Source organism: Lissotriton helveticus, chromosome 11, assembly GCF_964261635.1.
Source record: "Lissotriton helveticus chromosome 11, aLisHel1.1, whole genome shotgun sequence".
In the NCBI taxonomy this organism is placed as follows: Eukaryota; Metazoa; Chordata; class Amphibia; order Caudata; family Salamandridae; genus Lissotriton; species Lissotriton helveticus.
This window is the reverse complement of record NC_136072.1, coordinates 43,412,429-43,434,599: the sequence shown is the minus strand read 5'-3', so window position 1 is coordinate 43,434,599 and position 22,171 is coordinate 43,412,429. Positions and strand designations below refer to the sequence as shown.

The window sequence follows — 22,171 nt, the reverse complement described above, 5'->3', positions numbered from 1 at the left end:
ATGGCCAGCACAGGTCTGGATCACTTAATGTGCTCCCAGCAGTAATGTGTTTCTAGAAGGTAACATTTCCTTCGGTGATACCTCTTTCCCGACTCTCTTCAATTAAAACATCTACATAGAGTAGGTGGATCACCGCCTACACTACGTAGAAATATATTTGGGCAATTTACACCTAAAGCATGCCTGCTAAGTTACTTATAGCAACTTTATGGTTCATTATGAGTTTTACATGTCCCCCTTCCTCATATAATGGCACATGTACACTTACTCTTAGTACTAGGCATAAATCTCTGCCATGAGAAAACTTGCATTTAAGCATAGATTTACACCTAAACATAGGCATTAAACTATGTGTGCAGAATGTACTCCCCGGGATTTAATTTGTGAATACGGTCAATAGAGTTTACAATACCCAAATATGTTACTTGGAAAGTAAATGGAGGGACTACCTTTATAACTTCCTTTCATAAACATATAGATTGGTGTTCATCAGTTGTATATCATAAATCTGATACCAATATGTACTAGATCTGTACATGATGGATTAGCTGGTGGCATATCCTCATTATTCTAATGCACTTCTGAATTTAAAAAGACCATATATGAAATGGCAAATACTTGTATATTAATTTGAATTATCACATAGAAAGAATAGAGAACTGCATAACAATGAAGGGACAGTACACTTCAGCAGGACAGACCCCAGCAACATCTCCAATCATTCTTTGAGTTAATCTTTACCTTTGACCCTGTACAGCACACCGCTGAATTTCTGCTAGGTTTATCTTGTACAAATATTACATAGACCCATACTATTTTATATGAACTGGATAATATGTACAACCAAAAAAGCCATTTATCTATCTATCTATCTATCTATCTATCTATCTATCTATCTATCTATCTATCTATCTATCTATCTATCTATCTATCTATCTATCTATCTATCTATCTATCTATCTATCTATCTATCTATCTATCTATCTATCTATCTATCTATCCATCCATCCATCCATCCATCCATCCATCCATCCATCCATCCATCCATCCATCCATCCATCCATCTATCTATCTATCTATTTACCTATCTAGCTATAAAACAACAGTTAAACACGGAGGGCCTTATTTAAGATTTAGAGGACAGGAAGTCAAAGCTGTGGCTTTCAATGTAGAAAAGATTTTCTGGACGACTGCCATCAGTTTTGACTCAAACCATCCAAAAGTTTTTGTTTTTCTGAGGCAAACTCCTGAGTTGGGACCTAAGAGTTTTCTCCAATGGTGTGGGGGAATTTTTTTTTCTGCCCCTCAACCTCAGTTTTTCCGTTGCAGTGACACACTGGAAAAGAAAGACATTACACCGGCCATCCAAAATTGAGTTTGGCTGTAAAATTTCCTTGGCCGCTACTCCAACGGGGTCTGCGTCAACCGACAACTTTAGGTCCGCCTATCTCTAAATGAGGCAGGTGGGTCCTTCACATTACCTCCTCGTCAGCCCTCCCCGTCCCAGTCCTTACCCATGAGCATAGCTCCTCCCACCAGAAACTCCCAAGCAACTAAAACCCATCCCTTCCCTCCAGGCCACACCCACACCCTAAGGCATATAATCATGTGACCCGCCCATCCACATCCTGTTTGTTTTTTCTGCGGAATTCATTTCCTGGCAACTTCGTTGTGGGGAGGTACTGGACCGATGGTGCCTCCTTTCGGGTGAGTGTGAAACGGCCTGCTGGGCGGCCGTTTGTTCCCCTAATGTACTTGTTTTCTTTCCATGTACTTTCGAGTCCCTGCTTTAGCGGGACCGTGGGGTTGGGGGGCCTTGACTGCCTGGTGTGGGGTGGTGTCTCCCTGCTGCGGCCTCCCCTCTTCCGGGTATGTTCCCTGCCCTAGCGGGTTCACCCGGGGAGGGAGGGGGGGTGTGTTGGGCGTGGCTGGCCTCTCTGCTCGCCTGTGGCGTGGCGGTTTGGCTCCTCCTTGGTGGTGTGTTTGGTGGCTGGGTGCTCGTAACGGGCCCGTGTTTCCCACTGTTTGCTGCCATTGGTTTGTCCGGGATTTCGGGGGCTAGGATGTGGTGTCCCATGCACTGCTTCCGGCTTTGGACTTGGTTGCCCGGTTTCGGGTGTTGGCGTTGCTTCAACCTCGTGTGGTTCGGAGCGTTTCGCATTTCCTCCCCCGCCTACAGAACGTAATCCTGTGTCCTTCTGTGATGTACTGGTGCTCGTAAAAAGCGCGCCGTTACGTTTTCCGATGTTCCCGTGTCTGTTTGGATCTGGGGGTGCCCTGGTGTTCTGATTGTGTTGGGCTGTGCCTCGGCTACATCTGTTTATCGTAGTGACATGATCCTCTATGTACTGTGGAGCCTGTTGGGTGTTTGAGCCTGCCCTTAACGGAGAACATGTGCTTTATTATCTTTACAATACGCATGCCTGGGGCCGGTTCCTTGGGGGGTCGGGACTCTGTGTGCTGTAGGTCCTTGGTTTCTCCCCTGGCCTCTTTCTCCTGCCGTGGGTCGCTCTCTGCCCCTTTTGAGGGCATTGCTTCTGTTTCTGACAGGGACCCGTGGTGGGGGCACGACTTGTCTTCCTGCTGGGGCCTCCCCTCTTCCAGGTTGTTTCCCTGCCCTAGCGGGTTCGCCCGGGGTGGGAGGGGGGGTGTGTTGTGCATGGCTGGCTTCTCTGCACGTCTGTCCTCCTTTCAGGTAGGTGTGTGGCGGTCTGCTTGGCGGCTGTGTTTTGTTCCCCTTGGATACCTGTTGTTTCATGTACGTTTGAGTCCCTGCTTTAGTGGGACCATGGTGTTTGGGGGGGTCCGGGACTCCCTCTTATGTCTTGTTTGGGCTGGCCTGCTGTCCTGTTGGGGTGTGGCTTTCCCTGATTGGCCCTTGTGGATCTTGCATTGCTTGGTCTGGGCTCTACTTTCTCTGTTCTGTTCCCCTACTGGAGATGTGTGGTTTGGGCTACGCTGTAACTGGGGGGTGGTGGTCGCTGGGTCTTCCGCTGCTCCTTCACTGTTGTCATGTGCTGGATGCTTTGCTGTCGTGGCTCCGGACGTGGTTTCGGGTGAGTCTTGTGGGCAGGCTTCACGGTGTTCTGCTACGTGTTTGGGACGGTTTGGGGTTCCCTTGGCCCTTGGGAAGTGGGAAGTCTGTAGACTTTTTCCCCTTTTTCCTGTTGTTGGGGCTTGTAGGCCTCCGTCTTTCTGTACTCTGTGAGCGGTGTGCTTGATGGGGGGTGGCAGGATGTTGTCACACTTGTTTTTCCCCTGGCTCTGGCGGTGGGGTGTCCTTTACAGTGGTTCGCTGTGGTGTCCTGGCTGTGGTGATGGTCAATCCCTGCTGGCTGGTGTGCCTTCTCGGTGCCTGTTGGTATTTGTGGGTGCCGTTCCTTCTTATTCTGTGGTCCTGCTTGTTGCGAGGCCTTGGATCCATCTTTTTCTGCCTCTGGTCCTGCTGTTCTGTCTGTGCCTTGCCCCTGCTTTTGGGTTCGGTTGCTTCTGTGTGGCTGTCGAGGTTTCTCTGCGGCCTACGGCCTTGCCTCCCTGGTTTCGCCTGCTCCGGTCTGCTCTCGGGAGTTGGGCATGGTCGGGCCTGGTTGGTGCCTGGTTGGGAGGCCACCTTGGACTACCGGGTGCTGTGGGCTAAGTTCCCTCTGATTCTTTTTCCATGTTGGGACTGCTGTTGCGTTTCCTGACGGATTTGTCCTTCGGTTCCCTTGGTACGGCAGCGGCTTGGTCCTCTATGGCTGTTTGATGGCTATTGTGCTTCTGGCCTGGGGAGGCGGTGCTGATTGTGGGGCTGCTGTGATGGGGCTTTCCTTCAGGGGCTCTGTCCAGTTTGGGGTTCCGTTGGTGCCCTTGTTCGGTTTGGCGGCTGCCGTCGTTCTTGTTGGCTCCAGTCCGATTACTCGGTGTGGGTAGTTTACGGGTTGTGTGCGGGCTTTTGGTCTGCCTTTCGTTAACTTTGATTGCCCGACCCTTTTGTGGTGTGGTGCGCGGCCGGTGGGTCCCTTCCTTCCACATGTCCCGGGGTTTTCTGAGTGCTTCCTCTTCTTCTGGTCCCTCCTTGTTGGGCTGGGCTACTGGATGGGTTCTGCGCTGCCCCTGTTCCGGGTTCTTTGGCGATGTGTCGGGCTTTCTTTCTCGGTTTTCGGGGCTTCGTTTCTGTTGGGCCTGTGTGGTACCCTCTTCATTCCTTCATGATGGTGTCTCTTCGGGTGTTTTTCCCTTCCTGTTGGTGGGGTTTTTCCTGGATTCTCTGGTTCTTTGGGACGCCTGCTTTCATATGTCAGTTCACGCGGCTTCGTGGTGGTTCCTACGTTCTGTGGGGGTGTTGTTCATTTCCGCTTTTTGGGGCTGCCTTTTGGATGGTCTGCGCCTCCTGGTGTGTTTGCTGACCTTTGGCTCCCTGGGTGGTTTTGTTGAGCTACTCTGTTTGGCCTGCTCTGGGGTTCCGGGTGTTCCCATCCTTGGACGGTTGGTTGATTCTTCCTCTTCTTTCCTTCCGGCTCCGGCCCTTTCACTGGGTGTTTGCTGGCTCCTGAGTCGGTTTGGGTGGATTCTGGTCTTGGAGTCTTCCATTCTTTGCGCCGCTCAGGTGCTCCTGTTCGTTGGGTGATTTCGGCGCCTCGGTTGGTAGGGTCTTCCTGCCGGTGCCCTGCGGGCTGGCTCTGTTGCGAGGACTGCGGTGGTTGTTGGGGGCTCAGTCTTCCGCTTCTCCCCGGTGGCTCCATGTTCCGCGGCTGTTGTCTGCTGCTGTGGGGTTTGTTCCTTGGGCCCGTTGGCGCTTGTTCCCCCCAGGTGTGTCTTGCTCTGGGGCTTTGGGTTCCGGCTTCTTTGAGCTGTCTGCTGTTGTTTCCGGGGGGTGTGGCCTTTGGCCGCGGGTGGTCCTGTTGGCTGGTGGTTCGCTCCTCTTGCGTGGCTGCCCTTTTATGTCCCGTGAGCGGTTGCCTCTGTGCCTGTCTTGGGCTTGTTGGGCGTTGATTGTCCTTGGACCTGTTTCTCTATGGTATGTCTTGTGCCTCTGCTGCCGCGGGCTCACACTGGCGTTGGGTTCATATCCTGCCTCTGCTTTCGTGGTGTCCCTTGGTGGTTTTGGTTCTTGTGGTGCTTTCGTTTTGACCGGAGAGCTTTAGCTCGATGGTTTGTCTTGTGCCTCTGGTGGCGCGGGCTCGCACTGGTGTGAGTTTGGGTCCTTCTTCTGCTTTCTTTGTCTCCTGTGGTCGGTTCGGTTGGCCTGGCCTCTTTCTGCCTTGGCTCCTCTTGAGGTTCCTATCGGTCTGGTCGGACTGGGTGGTGGTGCCATGGGGCTTTGGCTGGTGGGTGTTTCTTGTACCTTATTGTGGTGCCCGCCCTCGGAGGCCTGGGTTCGAATCCTGCCAATGCTGTGATTGTGTCCCCTGGTAGTACTTTTTGTAGTTCCCTTTGGGCTTTCTGTCTGCCGGGGGTTTTGTTCTTGTGGCGACTCGCCTGTGTGGGGTGTCTCCCTCCCTGTCCGTGTTGGGCCTCTTGCTGACCTGGTTCGGGGTTCCGTTGTTGGTCCTGTTTTGCATCTCCGTGGATCGCCTTGGGTTGAGGTTGTTCTCTGGTTTGGCCCGGCACTGTCTGGGGGGTGGTTGCCCTGTCCTTCGTTGGACGGGGGCCTGCTGTGTGCCTTTCCTCAATTCGGAAGCCCTTCGCCTCTCCTGTCCTGGGCCGGTCGTGGGGTTTTCCTTCCTGGATTACTGTCCGGCACGGGGTGTGTCTGCATTGGATTCCGGTGCGGGTCTTGGGTTTCTGGGCGGTTGGCTTCGACTGGGTCGGCCTGTGTCCTCCCTGCGTGCTCTGTGGGCGGATGTGTTGGCCTTTCAGGGTTCGGGCATTGGGCCGATGCGCCCCTTGGTGTCCGGGTGGTTTTGGATGGTTCCTCCTGGCGCCGTTCTTTCGTTCCTTTGCTCCTTGTTGGGGTTTCTGGTTCTGCCTGTTTTCTGTCCTGTTCCTCTTTCTGGGGTTTCGGTGCAGCTACTCTGTTTGACGGTTGTGCGGACTCTGGAGGTGTTCCTCCTTCCTGCGGTGTCTTTTTTATGGGGTGGTTTTCCCTTTTTGTTGCCTTTGGGCTGGCTGGTCCTGTTTTGGGGCCTGTTGTGGCTGCTCTCTGTCGGTGGCTGTGTTGGCTGTGCGGCCTGCTGTTGGGCTTGTGGTGTGTTGGCGCCTGGGTCGGTTCGAGGTACCTAGCCTCGGGGGTGGCTGCTTCTTGTGCTTGCTTCCGGGGGGCCTCCCTGGCTGTGTTCTGCGTGTATGCTGCTGGGTGTTCTCCTCGAGCTTTTATGTCCTCTAGTCGTTGGTTGATGTGTGGGACTGTGTCTCCTGGGTTTGGGGACGCTGGGTTGCGTTCTGCTCGGGTTGTGTGCCTTCCTGCCTGTGAGGCTTGAGTCTGTTTTGCTACTGTGTGAAGCCGATTCTTGCTTTGGTATCTGCTCATGGGTAAGGACTGGGACGGGGAGGGCTGACGAGGAGGTAATGACCGGTTACTCACCGGTAATATTCATTACTCCGAGTCGTAGCCCTCCCCGTCCCAGTCCTGGTTCCCATCCCTCCCTCCCTGTTCGGCTTCTTGTGCTTGGTGGTACAGGATGTGGATGGGCGGGTCACATGATTATATGCCTTAGGGTGTGGGTGTGGCCTGGAGGGAAGGGATGGGTTTTAGTTGCTTGGGAGTTTCTGGTGGGAGGAGCTATGCTCATGGGTAAGGACTGGGACGGGGAGGGCTACGACTCGGAGTAATGAATATTACCGGTGAGTAACCGGTCATTTGCAATGGAGTACCATATCCGCCAAAATTTAAATCTGGCCGGAGTTATGTTTCTGGCTCAAACGTTTACAACCTCTGAATTTCACCAGTCATGTTTTGAAACACACATAACTTTCTGAATTGACTCATGAGTTTCAAGATGGCGGGATGAATATTTTTTCATCCCAAATCCAGCCAATTACATTTTGTAAAAAAATTCAAAGTGTGATTGACATGATTCACAAGTCGTCAATTGTGTATTAAAACACAGAGGTATACAAGATTGTTAAACCTTTAAATCCTGTTTCATACCTTTGTTTCCGATAATTTCTCTAAACCTACTATAAGAGGTTGCGCCAAAATGAAAAGGTATGCTTTCTGGGTAATTTCCTCCTTACATGCCTAGTTTGGTGTAAATCCGTTCTGCTGTCTTCCTATATCTTTTGGCAAGATGTACTATAGGAGCTAAAAAGAGAAATGATCAACTTTTTCACTGCCCGTTAACCTTTTTCTCCTATGGACTTGATATGCCAAAATATAATAGACTGCCAAGTTTTGCACAAATCTGTCCATGGGGTCTAAAGTTATAGGCAAATCAAAAAATGATTTACAATGGAAAATTCATCTAAAGCATAACTCAAAGCACATTGTAACTCCACAACAAAAGACGCACTCACCATGGTAAAGATGCTGGTGAAAATGTATTGTGATGCGTTTGACCCAGTTTATGAGTATTTGCACCATAGGGTGGCAGGTCATATATTTCTAGCGAATAACCATTTTTTTCCATCTGCTCCAGTGCCCTCAAGCTACTTTGGGTGACTTTATAAGAATTCCAGAGAACACAAGGCAACACACCAAAAATTTGTTTTTAGAGTTTAGGCTTACTGCTGGATCTTAAAGGGGCCATCTGGTGAATGGTGTCACAATACGTTTGGAAACGCCCCTAGACATCATCAAAACAAAGTCACAATCTGGAATGTCTATTGTTAGTGATGAAGGACTGGTAAGAAAACTGTTTTTTTATACACTGGAACATGGCCCCTTTAAAGTTAGTCTCAACCCTAGTCTCATGAAAGAGTACTTGCAGTTGTTCTACACAATGGCCAACAAAACTTTCCATCTACTGACCTTCGACATCTGGTCCAGGTAGAAGTCAATGAGATCCTGTAGTTCCCCTCCTGGTTTCTCCCGATGTTCCTTAATCTCTTTCTTTACGTAGCTGTTAATTCGCTCTACATGAGCAATCAGTTTCTTGTAGGGTCCTAAGAAATTTCGCGACACCCATGGAAAAGCATTGTGCACCTGCAGCGAACAAGAATGCTCCTTTACAATTGCTTATCATCCTAATCTGTTATAATACTGCATGAAAGTGTATATTATGGGTAGCACAGACTCAAGCATTATTTATTTTTGTGGCAGAGAGGGAACTCAGTCACAACGATGTAGCTTCCCATGGCAGGGGGGAGGCTGGGCACCTTTCAATACCCCTTGTCACCAGGTTTATCCTGGAGGTGGAAGGCATTCAAAAACAGATACTTGTCTGCCTATCCAAATTAGGTGGGTGGACATATAGTCAAACCTCCTACCACTGTGAAGATGAAGAAGTGTCCGGTGATGCCAAACTGTTGTTCACCCAAATTTAAATCAAGCAGGTGTACAATAATCTTGGCGAGAAGTGAAAACTATCGCCGTTGAAGTAAATCACGCCCCAAGTTCCCCCCAACAAGCACTACAGAAGTGGCCTAGTTAACAAACGATCAGCAATATATAAGCATCTGTGAAAGTTCACTTCTTTACCTGACTCCAGTTGGAGCCCAGGAAATACGTAATGTAATTTGAATCTTCGATCAGATGATGGAACGAGCTATCGTTGATGTCAAAACGATGCCCAAACGCCAAAGAGGAGATTACATTGGCAACACAACCCCCGATGAGGGAAGACGGATCTGAGGGAGTCCCTGGGAAAAGAGAAGACACCATCACATGTGTTCATGCAACTCCAGTTTCTGTGATCACAAATGATCAAACATGACAAGATACAAAATGTCAGCGCCAATACCAACACACGACTTGGCTGCCCTTCTGCAAAAACCCAAATGTCACATTTTTTGTACATTTGTTTAAACAGAGCACCTATTCACAGTCAGGGACTTCATTACATCAAATTAATAACAACACAAATTTACTTATAGGGCCTGATTCCCAGCATAAACTTTTGTGTAAGTTTACCCTTTTCAGTAAGTTTACTAATTTTTGGTATTCATGAACTACACTTTCATTGTAACTTACAGTTTTGCAGTATGTTCAGCCCTACACATGGCCAATTCCTGGTACGACAACATCTTCCCATAGAAAAAAGCATTTGCAAAGCCAATGGGTCTGGCATTGTCGCTAGCCTTTTGGAAATTCTTGTTTTGTCATGGTTTTGAAATCTTTATTGTTCGGGAACTAGAGGGTGTTCATCAATCTAAAAGAAAATTGACTAAAGGCAAAAATGTTTTGGTCTCAAACAAGCACAAATTACCATAGTACTCCCCGACACTGAAGGGAGGTACTTTGCATGTGGATGTAAATCTTGTTAAAGGGCAACACTCCATAACTCATAGTGAAGTCAGCCAATGGCTGAAGTGGACTGATGCTTTGCCCCTTGATACATGCTTGAGTGGGTAGGAGAATTTGTGAGGGCCACAGCCACAGTTGGCAGCTCAGCTGTCTGCATGACCTCTTGCTGATCATATATATAAAAGAGAACTTTGGTCAACCATTGGCTTATTTACATTAGCCCCTTTCAGTCGTTGCCTTGAGATATTGTCAATCACACCTTAAATCAGCTAAGTGGGGTATTTACCTCTCACCGTGATTCTACACAGGAAGCAAGAAAACCAGCTTAGATTTTGCAACACATCATGAAAACCACAAATAGGTCTGAGTGACTGGAATTTTGAAACGCCATTGAGCGGTCGAAGGAAGAGTATGGAATGGTCAAAGTCAGACATGTTTTGGAATTCATCATAGAAATTCACAACGGTGGACCAGATTGAGAGCCAGAACAGAATAGGACTGGGAGTGATCCAGAGTACCTTAGATGATAAGGACTGGTAGCTGGGAGGTTACCACTCTGCCTCCATCTTCATTTGAAATGGGAGAATTTGAGTCAGACCCTACCCGGTTGCCAAAGAGATGCTGTCTTTAGTATATACGATTAAAACATGTTATGCAATTCACTGTGAAAACTATAATTAAAGCTTATGAAGTAATTATTCTATATTAACAAAAAATGCAGCATTGCCGTCATATGGACATTCATGATATGAATTCACCAAAATAACAGTCATAGCAGAAATTACATCATAACACCTTCAATGCTTTGCAATAACACAGATATAACACGGTTGATCCACTGTCCGACCCTTAGTCCCAAAACAGACTTGTGCTTGCCGCAGAGTGTAAGCTGCAGAAAGTACATATTGCTTGTAGGGCCGTGTTACCTTCCGGTTCTTGCTTTCATGACCCCTGAGACCACGGGTAGCAAAGGAGGTCACAGGAGTATCAAAGTACAAGCCAGGAGTAGCAGCTGCCTAATTGTCATTTATGTGTGCAACGGTGGGGTTGGCGAGAGAACCAAAGGAGATTTGTACTAATAATAGGAGAATTCTTGTACAAACTGTACATAACTTTAGAAGTATGTCTATCAGTCCAGTAGGATGCCTCAAAAGACATAATCGTGTGGTTGATTTGTAGATCTCAGAGGCTCACTGATTCACCTATGACCTTCTAACGGGAAACATCCTTTACAACTAAACTTTTACAACGCAGTGCTTTTACAACGCAGGTTTTACAACGAAAACCATTAGAACGCATTGCGCTGGGGGGGCGCTCTAGAATAGGGAATAGTTTTAATTTACTATCCAACACCTTCCCTACTATCCACGGGGACTGGAGTTGGAATAGTAAATTAAACTATTCACTATCCAGCACCCCAAAGCGCTATGCGTTGTAACAGAATGCGTTGTAAAAACTGCGTTGTAACAGCATGCGTGGTAAAAGCATGCGTTGTAACGTCATGCAACCCCTTCTAACGCCTCACTCATCAATGAACTGCACAGATTTATGCCTACCTTGTTGAGCGGCGAAGCCTTCCACCAGGTGCCTGGCCTCCACCTGGATCCTCTGTTCCAGAGTCTTCTTTCCAGTTCCCAGGTTGCGTAGCACCATCGTACAGAAGCGCTTCTGCTGCTTCCATGTATTCCCATTGGAGAAAGTCACCCCTGTAGCAAACACAAACCCATTATTTACTTTTGACTGATATCCGGACCAAATATGCCTTGTTTATATGAGGCAAGTTTAAGAGATTTCATGACAATGTCACTCCATCCTCACATTCCATTTCATAACTGAAGCGGAGACTCCCTCCTTTCACACAGCCAGACGTATACACTTCAACAGATCTCTCTTTACACAGTTTTCCATTATCTTCTGCAGATCATCTGAGCACTCCTAATATCGAAGACTGCGTGCCTCAGTAGCACATCAGTCATTTAGAGGAAAACTTTTTAGAATTGTTAGTAGGGCGTATTACTACCAGGAGTAATGGGCATACTTGGACTAAAACCAGTGGCAGATAGTGTGATAATACTTACTTGTTCCTTTTTTCTCGGGTAGATAATGGCCACTGATGAAGTCATTGACCTGAAAGTGGTAACCTAATTTCATGACTTGATTGTCAAATAAGCTCAGGTATCTCTAATATTAGACACTGGTAAACCGTGCTAAAATGCAACACAATAGAGAAGGGTAAGAGAAACAACAAACCACTGCTTCCTGGGGATTATGGGTTTCTGCTAGGCCAACTATTCATTTTCTGGATTCCTTTAAGAACACAAATGACAATACCAATGTCTTTATTGATTCATGATATGCATGAAAAGGGAAACAACTTTAGTTTACTTCAGTCTCCGGTCTGCTGTCATAACATGCCCCGACTAGTTATTCTTGCTTTTTAAAACCTGGTCACCCTGTATAAGAGGAACACACTTAAAATTGTCTCCTATAGCTGCCCTATTGGCCAAGACTGACAATTAAAGTAAAAAAGACAGATAGGCATGTTACAAACCATGTCCCTTAAAGGCCCACTTAAGAATCATGTCTAGGCCTCTGCATAACATCACATCACAACGGTACTTTTCTGTGTAAAACGTGACAACCCTGGCTAAGGCCCACAGGCAGGCGGCGCGCGGGCAAAGCTTCGAACGGACGCACGCGCACCGCCGCCACGCGCTCTGGCCTAACGGGCGCCGCGCGCGGGACGTCAACGTCTCGCCCGTCACGCTCTCGGCACCCGGCTCGCGCCAACTGCCACCTGCCGCCATTTTCCCGCTCCGTCGACGCCGCTCCGAGGCCGACGGTTTTTCGGCCTCACGGAAGCAAGCGGCGGCGCTCGAGTCCGCCCCACAGGGACGAACCTGGGCCGGCGAAGTCACGAGGGAGCGCTGGGTGTCCGCGTGGGCTCTGCAAGGGAGAAAAGCACGTGCCCGCGCGCGGAAGGCCGCAGGCGCCTCTGGAGAGAGCTCTGTGCAAACGTGTGTGAGGTGAGATAAGGTTTCAATCTTTTCAACTCTTCTCAAAGCTTAATGCTATAATATTTTCTTTATGTTAGGTTTGAATTGGCTACAAGGTCCAAGTAAACCATGACACCATTAAAAAGCTTTTACAACTGCAAGCATTTGATGATTGGAACCAGTGTCTTACTGCACTATTACGCTCTGACAACTGTAATGGTATTCATTTTCTATCTAGGCAGTGTTACATTGCAACTTTTTTTCAGTACATTTTTAAATGTGTGGTAACTTTTGAGCTGGCCAAACGCTTCACTTTGTATGGTTGTCCCACTTTCTGTTACAAGCGCTTTAACTTATAATACTCCCAGTGGTAAATCCTCATTCTTTTAGACCTCAAGGCTATGCTGCTGTTGCATCTCTGGTCCCAGTGATAATTCTTCATTCCTAATCCTCTAGGCAGTGCTGCAGCTGCTTTTCTGTTCCCAGTGGTAACTCCTCATACTTAGACCTCTAGACAGTGCTGCGGGCTTCTTCTCTGGTCCCAACAATGGTTATTCCTCTTTCTTAGTCCTGAAGACACTGCTGCAGCTGCTTCTCTGGTTCCAATGGCAATTCCTCATTCTAAGTCCTCTAGACCATGCTGCAGCTGCTTCTCTGGTTCGAGTGGTAATTCCTCATTCTTGGTCCTCTAGGCAGTACTGCTAGCTACTTATCTGGCCTGTTGATAATTCCCCATTCTAAGTTCTATAGGGAGTGCTGAAGCTGTGCTTCTGTTCCCAGTGGTAATTCTTCATTCTTAGTCATCTACACAATGCTGCTAGCTGCTTCTCTGTGCCCGTTGGTAATTCCTCATTCTAACACCTCTACACAGTGCTGCAGCTGCTACTCTTGTGTCATCGGTAATTCTCATTCTAAGTCCTCCTGACAGCGCTGCTACCTGCTCCTCTGGTCTCATCAGAAATTCACATTCTAAGTCCTCTTGACAGCGCTGCTACCTGCTCCTCTGGTCTCATTGGTGATTCCTCATTCTAAGCACTCTAGGCAGTGTGACAACTGCTTCTCTGGTCCCAGTGGTAATTTCTCATTCTAAATCCTCTAGGCAGTGCTGCAGCTGTGTCTCTGTTCCCAGTGGTTATTCCTCTTTCTTCATCTTCTAGACAATGCTGCTAGCTGCTTCTCTGATCCCAGTTGTAATTCCTCATTCTAAGTCCTCCAGACAGTGTTCCAGCTGTGTCTCGACTCCTAGTGGTAATTCCTCATTCTTAGTCCTCTAGGCAGTGCTGATAGCTACTTCTCTGGTCCCGTCGGTAATTCCTCATTCTTAGTCCTCTAGGCAGTGCTGCCACCTGCTTCTCTGGTCCCATCAGTAACTCCCCCATTCGGAGTCCTCTAGACAGTGTTGCAGCTGCTTCTCTGGTCTGAGTGGTAATTCCTCATTCTTAGTCCTATAGGCAGTGCTCCAGCTGTGTCTCTGGACACCGTCAGTAACTCCTCCATTCTGAGTCCTCTAGACAGTGCTACTAGCTGCTGCTCTGGTCCCAAAGTTATTCCTCATTCTAAGTCCTCCAGCCAGTGCTCCAGCTGCTTCTCTGGTCACTGTGGTAATTCCTCATTCTTAGTCCTCTAGGCAGTGCTGCTAGCTGCTTCTCTGCTCCCATCAGTAATTCCTCATTCTGAGTCCTCTAGGCAGTGCTGCAGCTGTGTCTCCATTCACAGTGGTAAATCCTCATTCCTAGTCTTCTAGGCAGTGCTTCTAGCTGCTTCTCTGGACACCACCAGTACCTCCTCCATTCTAACTCCTCTAGGCAGTGCTGCAGCTGCGTTTCTGTTGACACATTCACTACACTCTGAACAAAACCACATAGGGAAAAGATATTGTCATTTACAACGCCAATAGCTCGAACTCCCAAAAATGCAAGATCTATTGCATTGCAAATGCTTGTTTCTATATACTGCCATGGGATAGTGAGTGTGTTTTCAATATTGCAATGCAACAGCAGCTCACTACTATTATTACAAATAATCTCTGTGACCTTTTTCACATGAAAGGCCCTGCTTTGATAGAAAAAGATATTTTTTATGGATGTTGCATGGTGCTGAAAAACAGACATTTCTCAGCACTGTGTGCAATAGACTCCCACACATCACTCATATTAGAATTAAATTGAAGGCAAATGGTATTTAAAACAAACTATGTTGAAGAATCATTCAAAGTCATCAGGGCAGGACTCTGGATAACAGAACTGGACCTCTCAAAGGCTGGGGCCCTGGCTAGAGCCCACTTTTCCCTTGCCCTAAAACATCTCTGTGGTACACCTCTGTAGTCTGTGCTTATTATTCTTGTTCTTGATAGCCACCCCTTCGCTGACCATGCTTCTCCCATGCACAATTTAGCTGTTCATACCTTTGTTGTTCCCTCAACTGCGTCACCTCGCCTGGCGAAGGCAATTAGCCTGGTTTATTGAATTACATCTCAAAATGCAAGGCAGATCTATGGGTTTGCTGATACGCTTTTTTTTTGCTTTACTTTTGTTTCGATACACCTGCTGCCATTTGAAAGAGACAACAAAGGGGGTCATTAGGATGGCGGGCGGACTTTGTCTGCCCGCCATCCCCCTATGGAATGGGACCGCCCCCCATTGGTCCGGGGGTCCCGTTGCATACATTAGGATGCGCTTGCCACACCGGCAGGCGCATCCTGCATTCCTGACATTGCAGCGGGAGGCGCACTCAGCACCGCCTGCCACAATGCCAGTAAGGCATGTTGTGCACTTCCATGCACAACATGGCAGGCACTGCGCGGTGCCTGTCATGTTGTGCATGGAACTGGTACCCCCCATGTGCACCCGCCACCCCCGGAGTCCCTGGGGGCCCGTAACGGGCCCCGGCAAGCAGACTCCGCATGCCTTTTTGTGGCAGCAATGCCGCCATGGAAAGGCATGTTCCAGCCCACATCCTAATAAGACACCGCCACCATATTGAACCCTTTTCCGCCGTTCGACTTGTCGACCGGGCGGAAAAGCGGCGGTCGGTCCAGCCATAGTAATATGGAGGGGGGTCCTTGCTGCAAGGATGGCGGGCGGATCATCCCCGCCATCCTAATGGGGCCCCAAGTCTTTAATGTAAGCTTTACAACAAATATTATGATTAATAGAATTAATTATCAGCAAGCTTACCCTTGTCCTTCGCATAGTCCTTTAGAGATGGAGTTAATGGGCGATTGTTCATCACATCCGAGCTGGTGACCAGGGCGTCCATCACAGCTTCGTATCCATGGACCACCACCATGGGGCTGTGTCCAATCCACACGGTGAATGTGTTTCCATATCTTTTTGTAAGCTGAAGGGATACAAAAGTACAGCTATTACGTGTGTGACACCAAACTGTCTGAAAAGTACAGTTGGGTTCCTAGTGAGCAACATATGGTTTTGTTATAGGGTCTTATCTGATTAATAACCATTTTCATAAGTGTGAGTAATATGAACAAGGGTTCTGTTTCAGACTGGAATGTAGATCTGCTTCTTTAAAATATTGTGCTTTAGGCATTTGAAGTGGTTGATTGGTAAAGCGTAATAAATACTAATACATTTAGGACGCATTACATATTTGCAATGGTGTAGCTAGCTCTTTGCCCGCCTGTGGTGGTCCCTCCGTTTGCCGCTCCGCAGCAGGCGCAGTGAAAACCAGGGTAGGAAGGGATGCTGTCCAGTATTCTCCTTTTGCTGCCCCACGGGGGGAGGGCCTGTTGTTGCTGCCCTGAGACGGCAGGTAATAGCGTGGGAGGTCACCGCCCCCAAAACTCGTCCCACCTGGGCCGGTCCGCCACCCCCCCACCAGCTATGCCACTGCATATTTGTGAACTTAGATGTGAGTTCACCATGGCCCAGCTGACTGAAAAAGAGGAGGCCTCTTTGCAGATCTCCTATATGAAGACTCACGCCCTCACTTACAGGAACAGTCTGTTATTGTGGTCTTCTAACCATCGTATTAATTGGCATTTGGCTGCATTGAGTTTACTGGCACAATCCACACCCTGTCTTCTGGCTAGTGTGAGTGGAATAGAATGTGGCAGCTGCAATGTAGTCCATTCAGCTAGTGGGTGGAAGTCATGGAATCCAGGCCTCACTTGTACTGGTGGTTTGAGGTAAGAGGTGGGCACTTAGGGGCTGATTACGATGGCGTTGAAACCGCCACCTGCAGCCTTCCGGTGGCGGTTTTACTGCCATCGTAAAGCACTTCTCTGTCCACCAAATTACAATGGCGAGCAGTGTGCTGGCAAACGCAAAGTCCGTCCACCACGAGTCTGCCACAGGCAATCTTTACGATTGCCTGGCAGACCCACCCAGCATCAACAATATGGTGGCGGCGCCTAGCAGGCACCGTCCGCCATATTACGATGCTGCTTCCCCACCAGCCGGTGTAGGGCGGTGAAACCTCCATTCACAGGCTAGCGAGGATTGCATTTGGGTGCCTGCAGCGGGCTCCCCTTGTGTTAGGGCGATGTGGGTATGCACTGGGCATTTCCCTGCACCAGGCACCATGTGGTACCTGCCACGTAGTGCAGGGAAATGCAAACACAGTATTTCTGACATTGTGGCGGGTGCTGCAGCCAGCGGCACCCACCAAAATGTCAGAGATACACAATACAACCGCCACAGTTGCGTTCGCATCGTAATCTTATGTGCGGGACGGCCGCAATCCAGGCGGATGTTCCCAAGCACCTGCACAATGGCAGATGGACGGAAGTCCGTCTGCCATCGTAATGAGTCCCTTACTTTTCATCAACAGACTTTTACCATCAGCAAGAGAAAAAGGCAGGGAACGGTCAAAGAAGGAGGGTGTGAAAGATAGGAACACAGTGACAAGAGTATGTTGGCATTCACAAACTATGTGACCCTCTCCCAGTCTGCATACAATCAGAGTTTTACTTCAGCAAATTGCTGCATCATCCAAAAACCTGGATGGCTGTGGGGGAAAAGGATTTCTTCATCAGAGAAAATAATTTCCCTCTGAAGAAAATATATTTGCAAATTTGGCTTTATGTCCAAAGGGTATTCAGACCAAATATTGAGCTGAAAATGTTGACTTACACAAATATTAAGTTGTAAATATCGTGACACAGAAATATCGACAGCAAGAATATCGTGGTCAAGAATAGCGAACTTAAGGTAAGAAATGTTGATTTAAAAAATATAGAAGTCATTAATAACGTTTGCATAAATATAGTTGTTTAAAATATCGATTTTTTATTAGTGTTATGTATGTTAGTATATATTTTAAATGTATGTGACTTTTTTGTATTAGTATTGCTTATAGTTTTTAACCCCTTCAGCGCTGATGACAAAGCCAGCTCGTCATGGGCGTTACCTGCGCTACGCGGATGACGAGCTGGCTTTGTCACAAACCGCGCATTTTTGAAATTCCAGCGCACAGCGGGAAAACGCGGTAGCGCGGTAGAGGTTAATATGGTTTACATTTTTAGCAGTCATACATTTTATTTTAATTACATTTTGTGTTAGTTAGTTCCATAGAGGGTTGTTGATTTATAGGGACTTTGGGTGGGAAGTAATTTAATTATAATAAATTAATGATTTTGTATTTAATAATATTTAATTAATTGAGATTTTATAGTGTTAATTGTTTTTTTATTTTTTTGTGTACATTTTATGTGTAGGTTGTGAGGCTTATAGGGGTATAAGGTGGGAAGCAATTTATTTTTAATTGGTTGTTAATTAATATTAATTAATTTGTTATTTTGGTATTTGTGCACAAAAAATTAGGTGTGGGTTGTGTGGTTTATAGCGGTAAAGGTTGGGAAGTAATTTATTTTTAATTGAGTAATAGTTTAAATAATAAATAATTGATAATTTTAATATTTGATTCATTATATTTTTTGGGGTGTGGGTTTTGGGTTTATATTGGTAAAAGGTGAGAAGTTATTTATTTTTAATTAATTAGTTGTTAATTACTATTAATTAATTGACAATTATATATGGAAATTGTGTAATTAACTTTCGGTGTGGGTTGTGAGGTTCATGGGGTAAAGGGTGGGAAGTAATTTATTTGTAATGAATTATTAGTTGATAATTAATATTAATTCATTAATTGATAATTAGTTATGTAATTGTTTATTTTTTGTGGGGGTTTTGGATTCATAGTGGTAAAGGGAGGGGAGTAAATTAGTTGTACTTACTTTATAATTAGTTATTAAATAGTATTAGAAAAAACATTTTAATTGTGTAATTAATTTTTTTACAGGTTACTTTTCGGTGTGTGTTGTGGGGATTATAGGGGTAAAGGATTGGAAGTTAATTAATTTGTATCTGTTTTAATTTATTTTTTAAAAATATTTGTTTAATTGATAATTATGTTAATTATGCAAGTAAAAAAGTACTTATTTTAGATGGGAGTTGCATATTGTGTGGTGTTATAGGGTAGGAAGTAAATAAACTACATTTATGTAATAATTAATTTTTTTAAATAAATAATTTCTAAATAAAAATATTAATTTGTCTGATTTGAAAAAATATGTTATTTAATATAATATTTGTAGGTATTTGTGATGTGTATTTAACATTCTACCTTTTTATTTTTAATATTAAATATGTTTGTATTTTAATTTTTAACATATTTATCTTTTTTTATTTACTTTGTTTTTGAAGTATTTGTATTTTGTTGATGATATTTTATTTGTTTTTAATTTTGTACTGACTGAAGTGGGCCTAGTAAATTTTACTCCTCTGCAATCCAAATCTTTCCCTATTGTTGCACTGACTGGAGTGGGAATAGTAAATGTTATCCCTCCGCTATCCAACACCTTCCCTACTGTTGCACTCACTGGGGTGGGAATAGTAATTTGTACCCCTCTACTATCCACCAATTTCCCTACTGTTGCACTCACTAGAGTGGGAATAGTAATTGTTACCCCTCCGCTATCCAACGCTTTCCCTACTGTTGCACTGAATTGAGTGGGAATAGTGCATTGTATCCCTGTGCTACCCAATACTTTTCCAACTGTTGCACTCACTGGAGTGGGAATAATATATTTTACTCCTCTGCTCTTTAACAGTTTCCTTGGTGTTGTATTGGCTGGAATGAGTGCAGTAAATATTTTCTATGTGTAATTTATCACTTTTACTGCTGTTGCATTTATTGGAGGAGGATTTGTCAAATTTGTTTTTTAAGAACATTTTATTGAAATAAACGCAGAGCCAAATCAGCAGTACAATCTCAGAAGACATAATAAGCACAATATGGTTAACAATACCAGCAGAGACATTTGGTATCAATTTGAGTCTTATCATAAAGGTCTATTTCTGTCCATAGCCATGTCAGCAGTAGGAGAGCTGCAGATCTCGCCCCTGTAGATATTCCAGTGGCCCCATTTCTTATCCCATTTTTTGGGGCAGCCCCGAGTTCTGTCAAAGGTTTTTTCAGCAATCATAGACCTGTCCATTTCTGCCGCCCAAACCACTATAAGAGGACTGTCAGGAGCGCCCCAGTGCATTGCTATCAAACGTTTTATGAGAAGACACCCCAGAGCCAGCCATTGGTGCTCAATTTCTGTCAAATCCGTCGCCTCCCAAACATTGAGGATCCCACCCCGAGGATTTGTCAATTTTATTTTTATCCACTCTTAATATTTATGTGTTGTGCTAAATGGGAGTGGAAAATTGTTTATATATTTACTTTAATAGTTTGCGTAGTTTTGTTACATTGTAATGGAAATAGTATGGGTATTAAATGTTACAATTAATTTTGTATTTTTATAATTTAAATTATTATTTTTTGTTTATTAGAAATTATAGTATTTTTAATTATTAACCCCTTGCGTGCTCATGACGGAACCACGCCGTCATAAGGCACGGGTGGCGTTTGCTCATGACGGCATGGTTCCGTCATGCTGCTCCCACTCTGCGCTAATTCCCCGCCTGTGCGGGTGAATTAGTGAGTGGTCGTGATGGATCCACGCCATCATGAGCACACGACACCTTTGACTCATGATGGCGTGGTTCCGTCATGAGCACGGAAGCGCCGCGCTCACTCCCTAGCCCCCCGCGCCGGGGCGGAATTCGCGGTGCAGGGAAAGGGTAAAATTTATTTAGAAAATAATTGTTACTGTTTTTTTAAGATTTTTAACTAGTTAAATGTTTTATTTTAATTAGTATATTTTTTTTTATAGATTTACAGCTTACTAACTGTAGCATCATGTTTTCAACAGTGTACCTTGATTCTACAACTGACTGCATCATTCTTGGGTTCATCTTAGCACAGGGTGCAATGAGTCTGGTTTCACTAGAATGCTCACGTTTCATGGATGTCCCAAAATGCTCACCTTGTAGTTTCATATTGCCAAAGGGGTAGAAGATATCGTTAAAGTTCAGTGGAGGGCTGGTATGCAGCAGTGAAATGTAACCAAAGACCCTTCTTTTCAGGGACGGACTGGGAACCACAACCGGCCCGGCAAAGTGCTTGGCCGGCCCCCCTCCCCACTCGGGGGGGGGGGGGGGTTGCAGGTGCCGCCGAGCTCTTTGCCGGGGCCGGTTTTCGGACCATTTTGGTACAGTTGCAAAAACAACAATTGATGGACGGAATGTTTCACAATGGCAAAACATTCACCCCCAGTCACAGATTTAGGTTTAATCCATCGTTATTATGCTCACCACACCACCCGAGTTCAGACATGGCCATATGCAAATCAGTCTTGACCCTGTGCCTCATGGGAACAGTCCAGCCCGAACTGCCAAGCCATGTCTTCCCTGGACAGGAATCAAGCATCCTAGGACCGGTTTCTGGCTATCAGCCGTCATCAGCCAGGATAGCTTGATTCCAGTGGCATGGAGAGCACGGGACTCAAGTCTGAGCATACATGTCCCACTCGGGGTGACAAATGCAAAAACAACAATTGATGGACGGAATGTTGCACAATGGCAAAACATTCACCCCCAGTCACAGATCTGGGTTTAATCCATCGTTATTTTGCTCACCACACCACCCCAGTTCAGACATGGCCATATGCAAATCAGTCTTGACCCTGTGCCTCATGGGAACAGTCCAGCCCGAACTGGGGTGGTGTGGTGAGCAAAATAACGATGGATTAAACCCAGATCTGTGACTGGGGGTGAATGTTGTGCCATTGTGAAACATTCCGTCCATCAATTGTTGTTTTTGCATTTCTCACCCCGAGTGGGACGGGTATGCTCAGACGTGAGTCCCGTGCTCTCCATGCCACTAGAATCAAGTTATCCTGGCTGATCACGGCTGATAGCCAGAAACCGGTCCTAGGATGCTTGAATCCGATCCAGGAAAGACATGGCTTGGCAGTTCGGGCTGGACTGTACCCCTGAGGCACAGGGTCAAGACTGATTTGCATATGGCCATGTCTGAACTGGGGTGGCTTGGTGAGCAAAATAACGATGGATTAAACCCAGATCTGTGACTGGGGGTGAATGTTTTGCCAATGTGCAACATTCCGTCCATCATCTTGTGTGTTTTGATTTTGGTACAGGGCCGATTTTGCAGTTATGCTGCAAAAACGGCCCTGTAACAAAAACCGGCCCCCACCCGTGCGGCGCACCGGGGGATTGCTTCAGTTCCTCGTTAGTTCGCATTAACGTAATTAAGACACATGTGCTCCTGCAATACCTTTATCTGTTCCAGTTACTTTTACAATTAATGAACTTAGGGACTTATAACAAGGCATATTGAGAATCTTGTGAACATTTTAGTAGGCACAGGGGGGTTAAGGGATTTGCCCAGAATCACAGGATGTATTTTTCTCTCTTCACTCTACCACACAAGTATCTCTCCAACTTTAACAACCTACGTCTAAACACTCACTTTCTCTCTC

The 22,171-nt window shown here is 46.2% G+C and overlaps 1 protein-coding gene across 1 annotated transcript in view; it reads right to left on the bottom strand.

Moving 5' to 3' along the window:
* Positions 1-22,171, bottom strand: part of LOC144790968 (cytochrome P450 2J2-like) — a 59,397-nt gene that overhangs the window by 26,679 nt on the left and 10,547 nt on the right. The window contains exons 2-5 of the mRNA XM_078665587.1: positions 15,498-15,660; positions 10,882-11,031; positions 8,561-8,721; positions 7,892-8,065 (exon numbers count right to left, since the gene is read on the bottom strand). Of these exons, the coding sequence (XP_078521713.1) occupies positions 7,892-8,065; positions 8,561-8,721; positions 10,882-11,031; positions 15,498-15,660 (648 nt within the window). The remainder of the gene's footprint in view (positions 1-7,891; positions 8,066-8,560; positions 8,722-10,881; positions 11,032-15,497; positions 15,661-22,171) is intronic.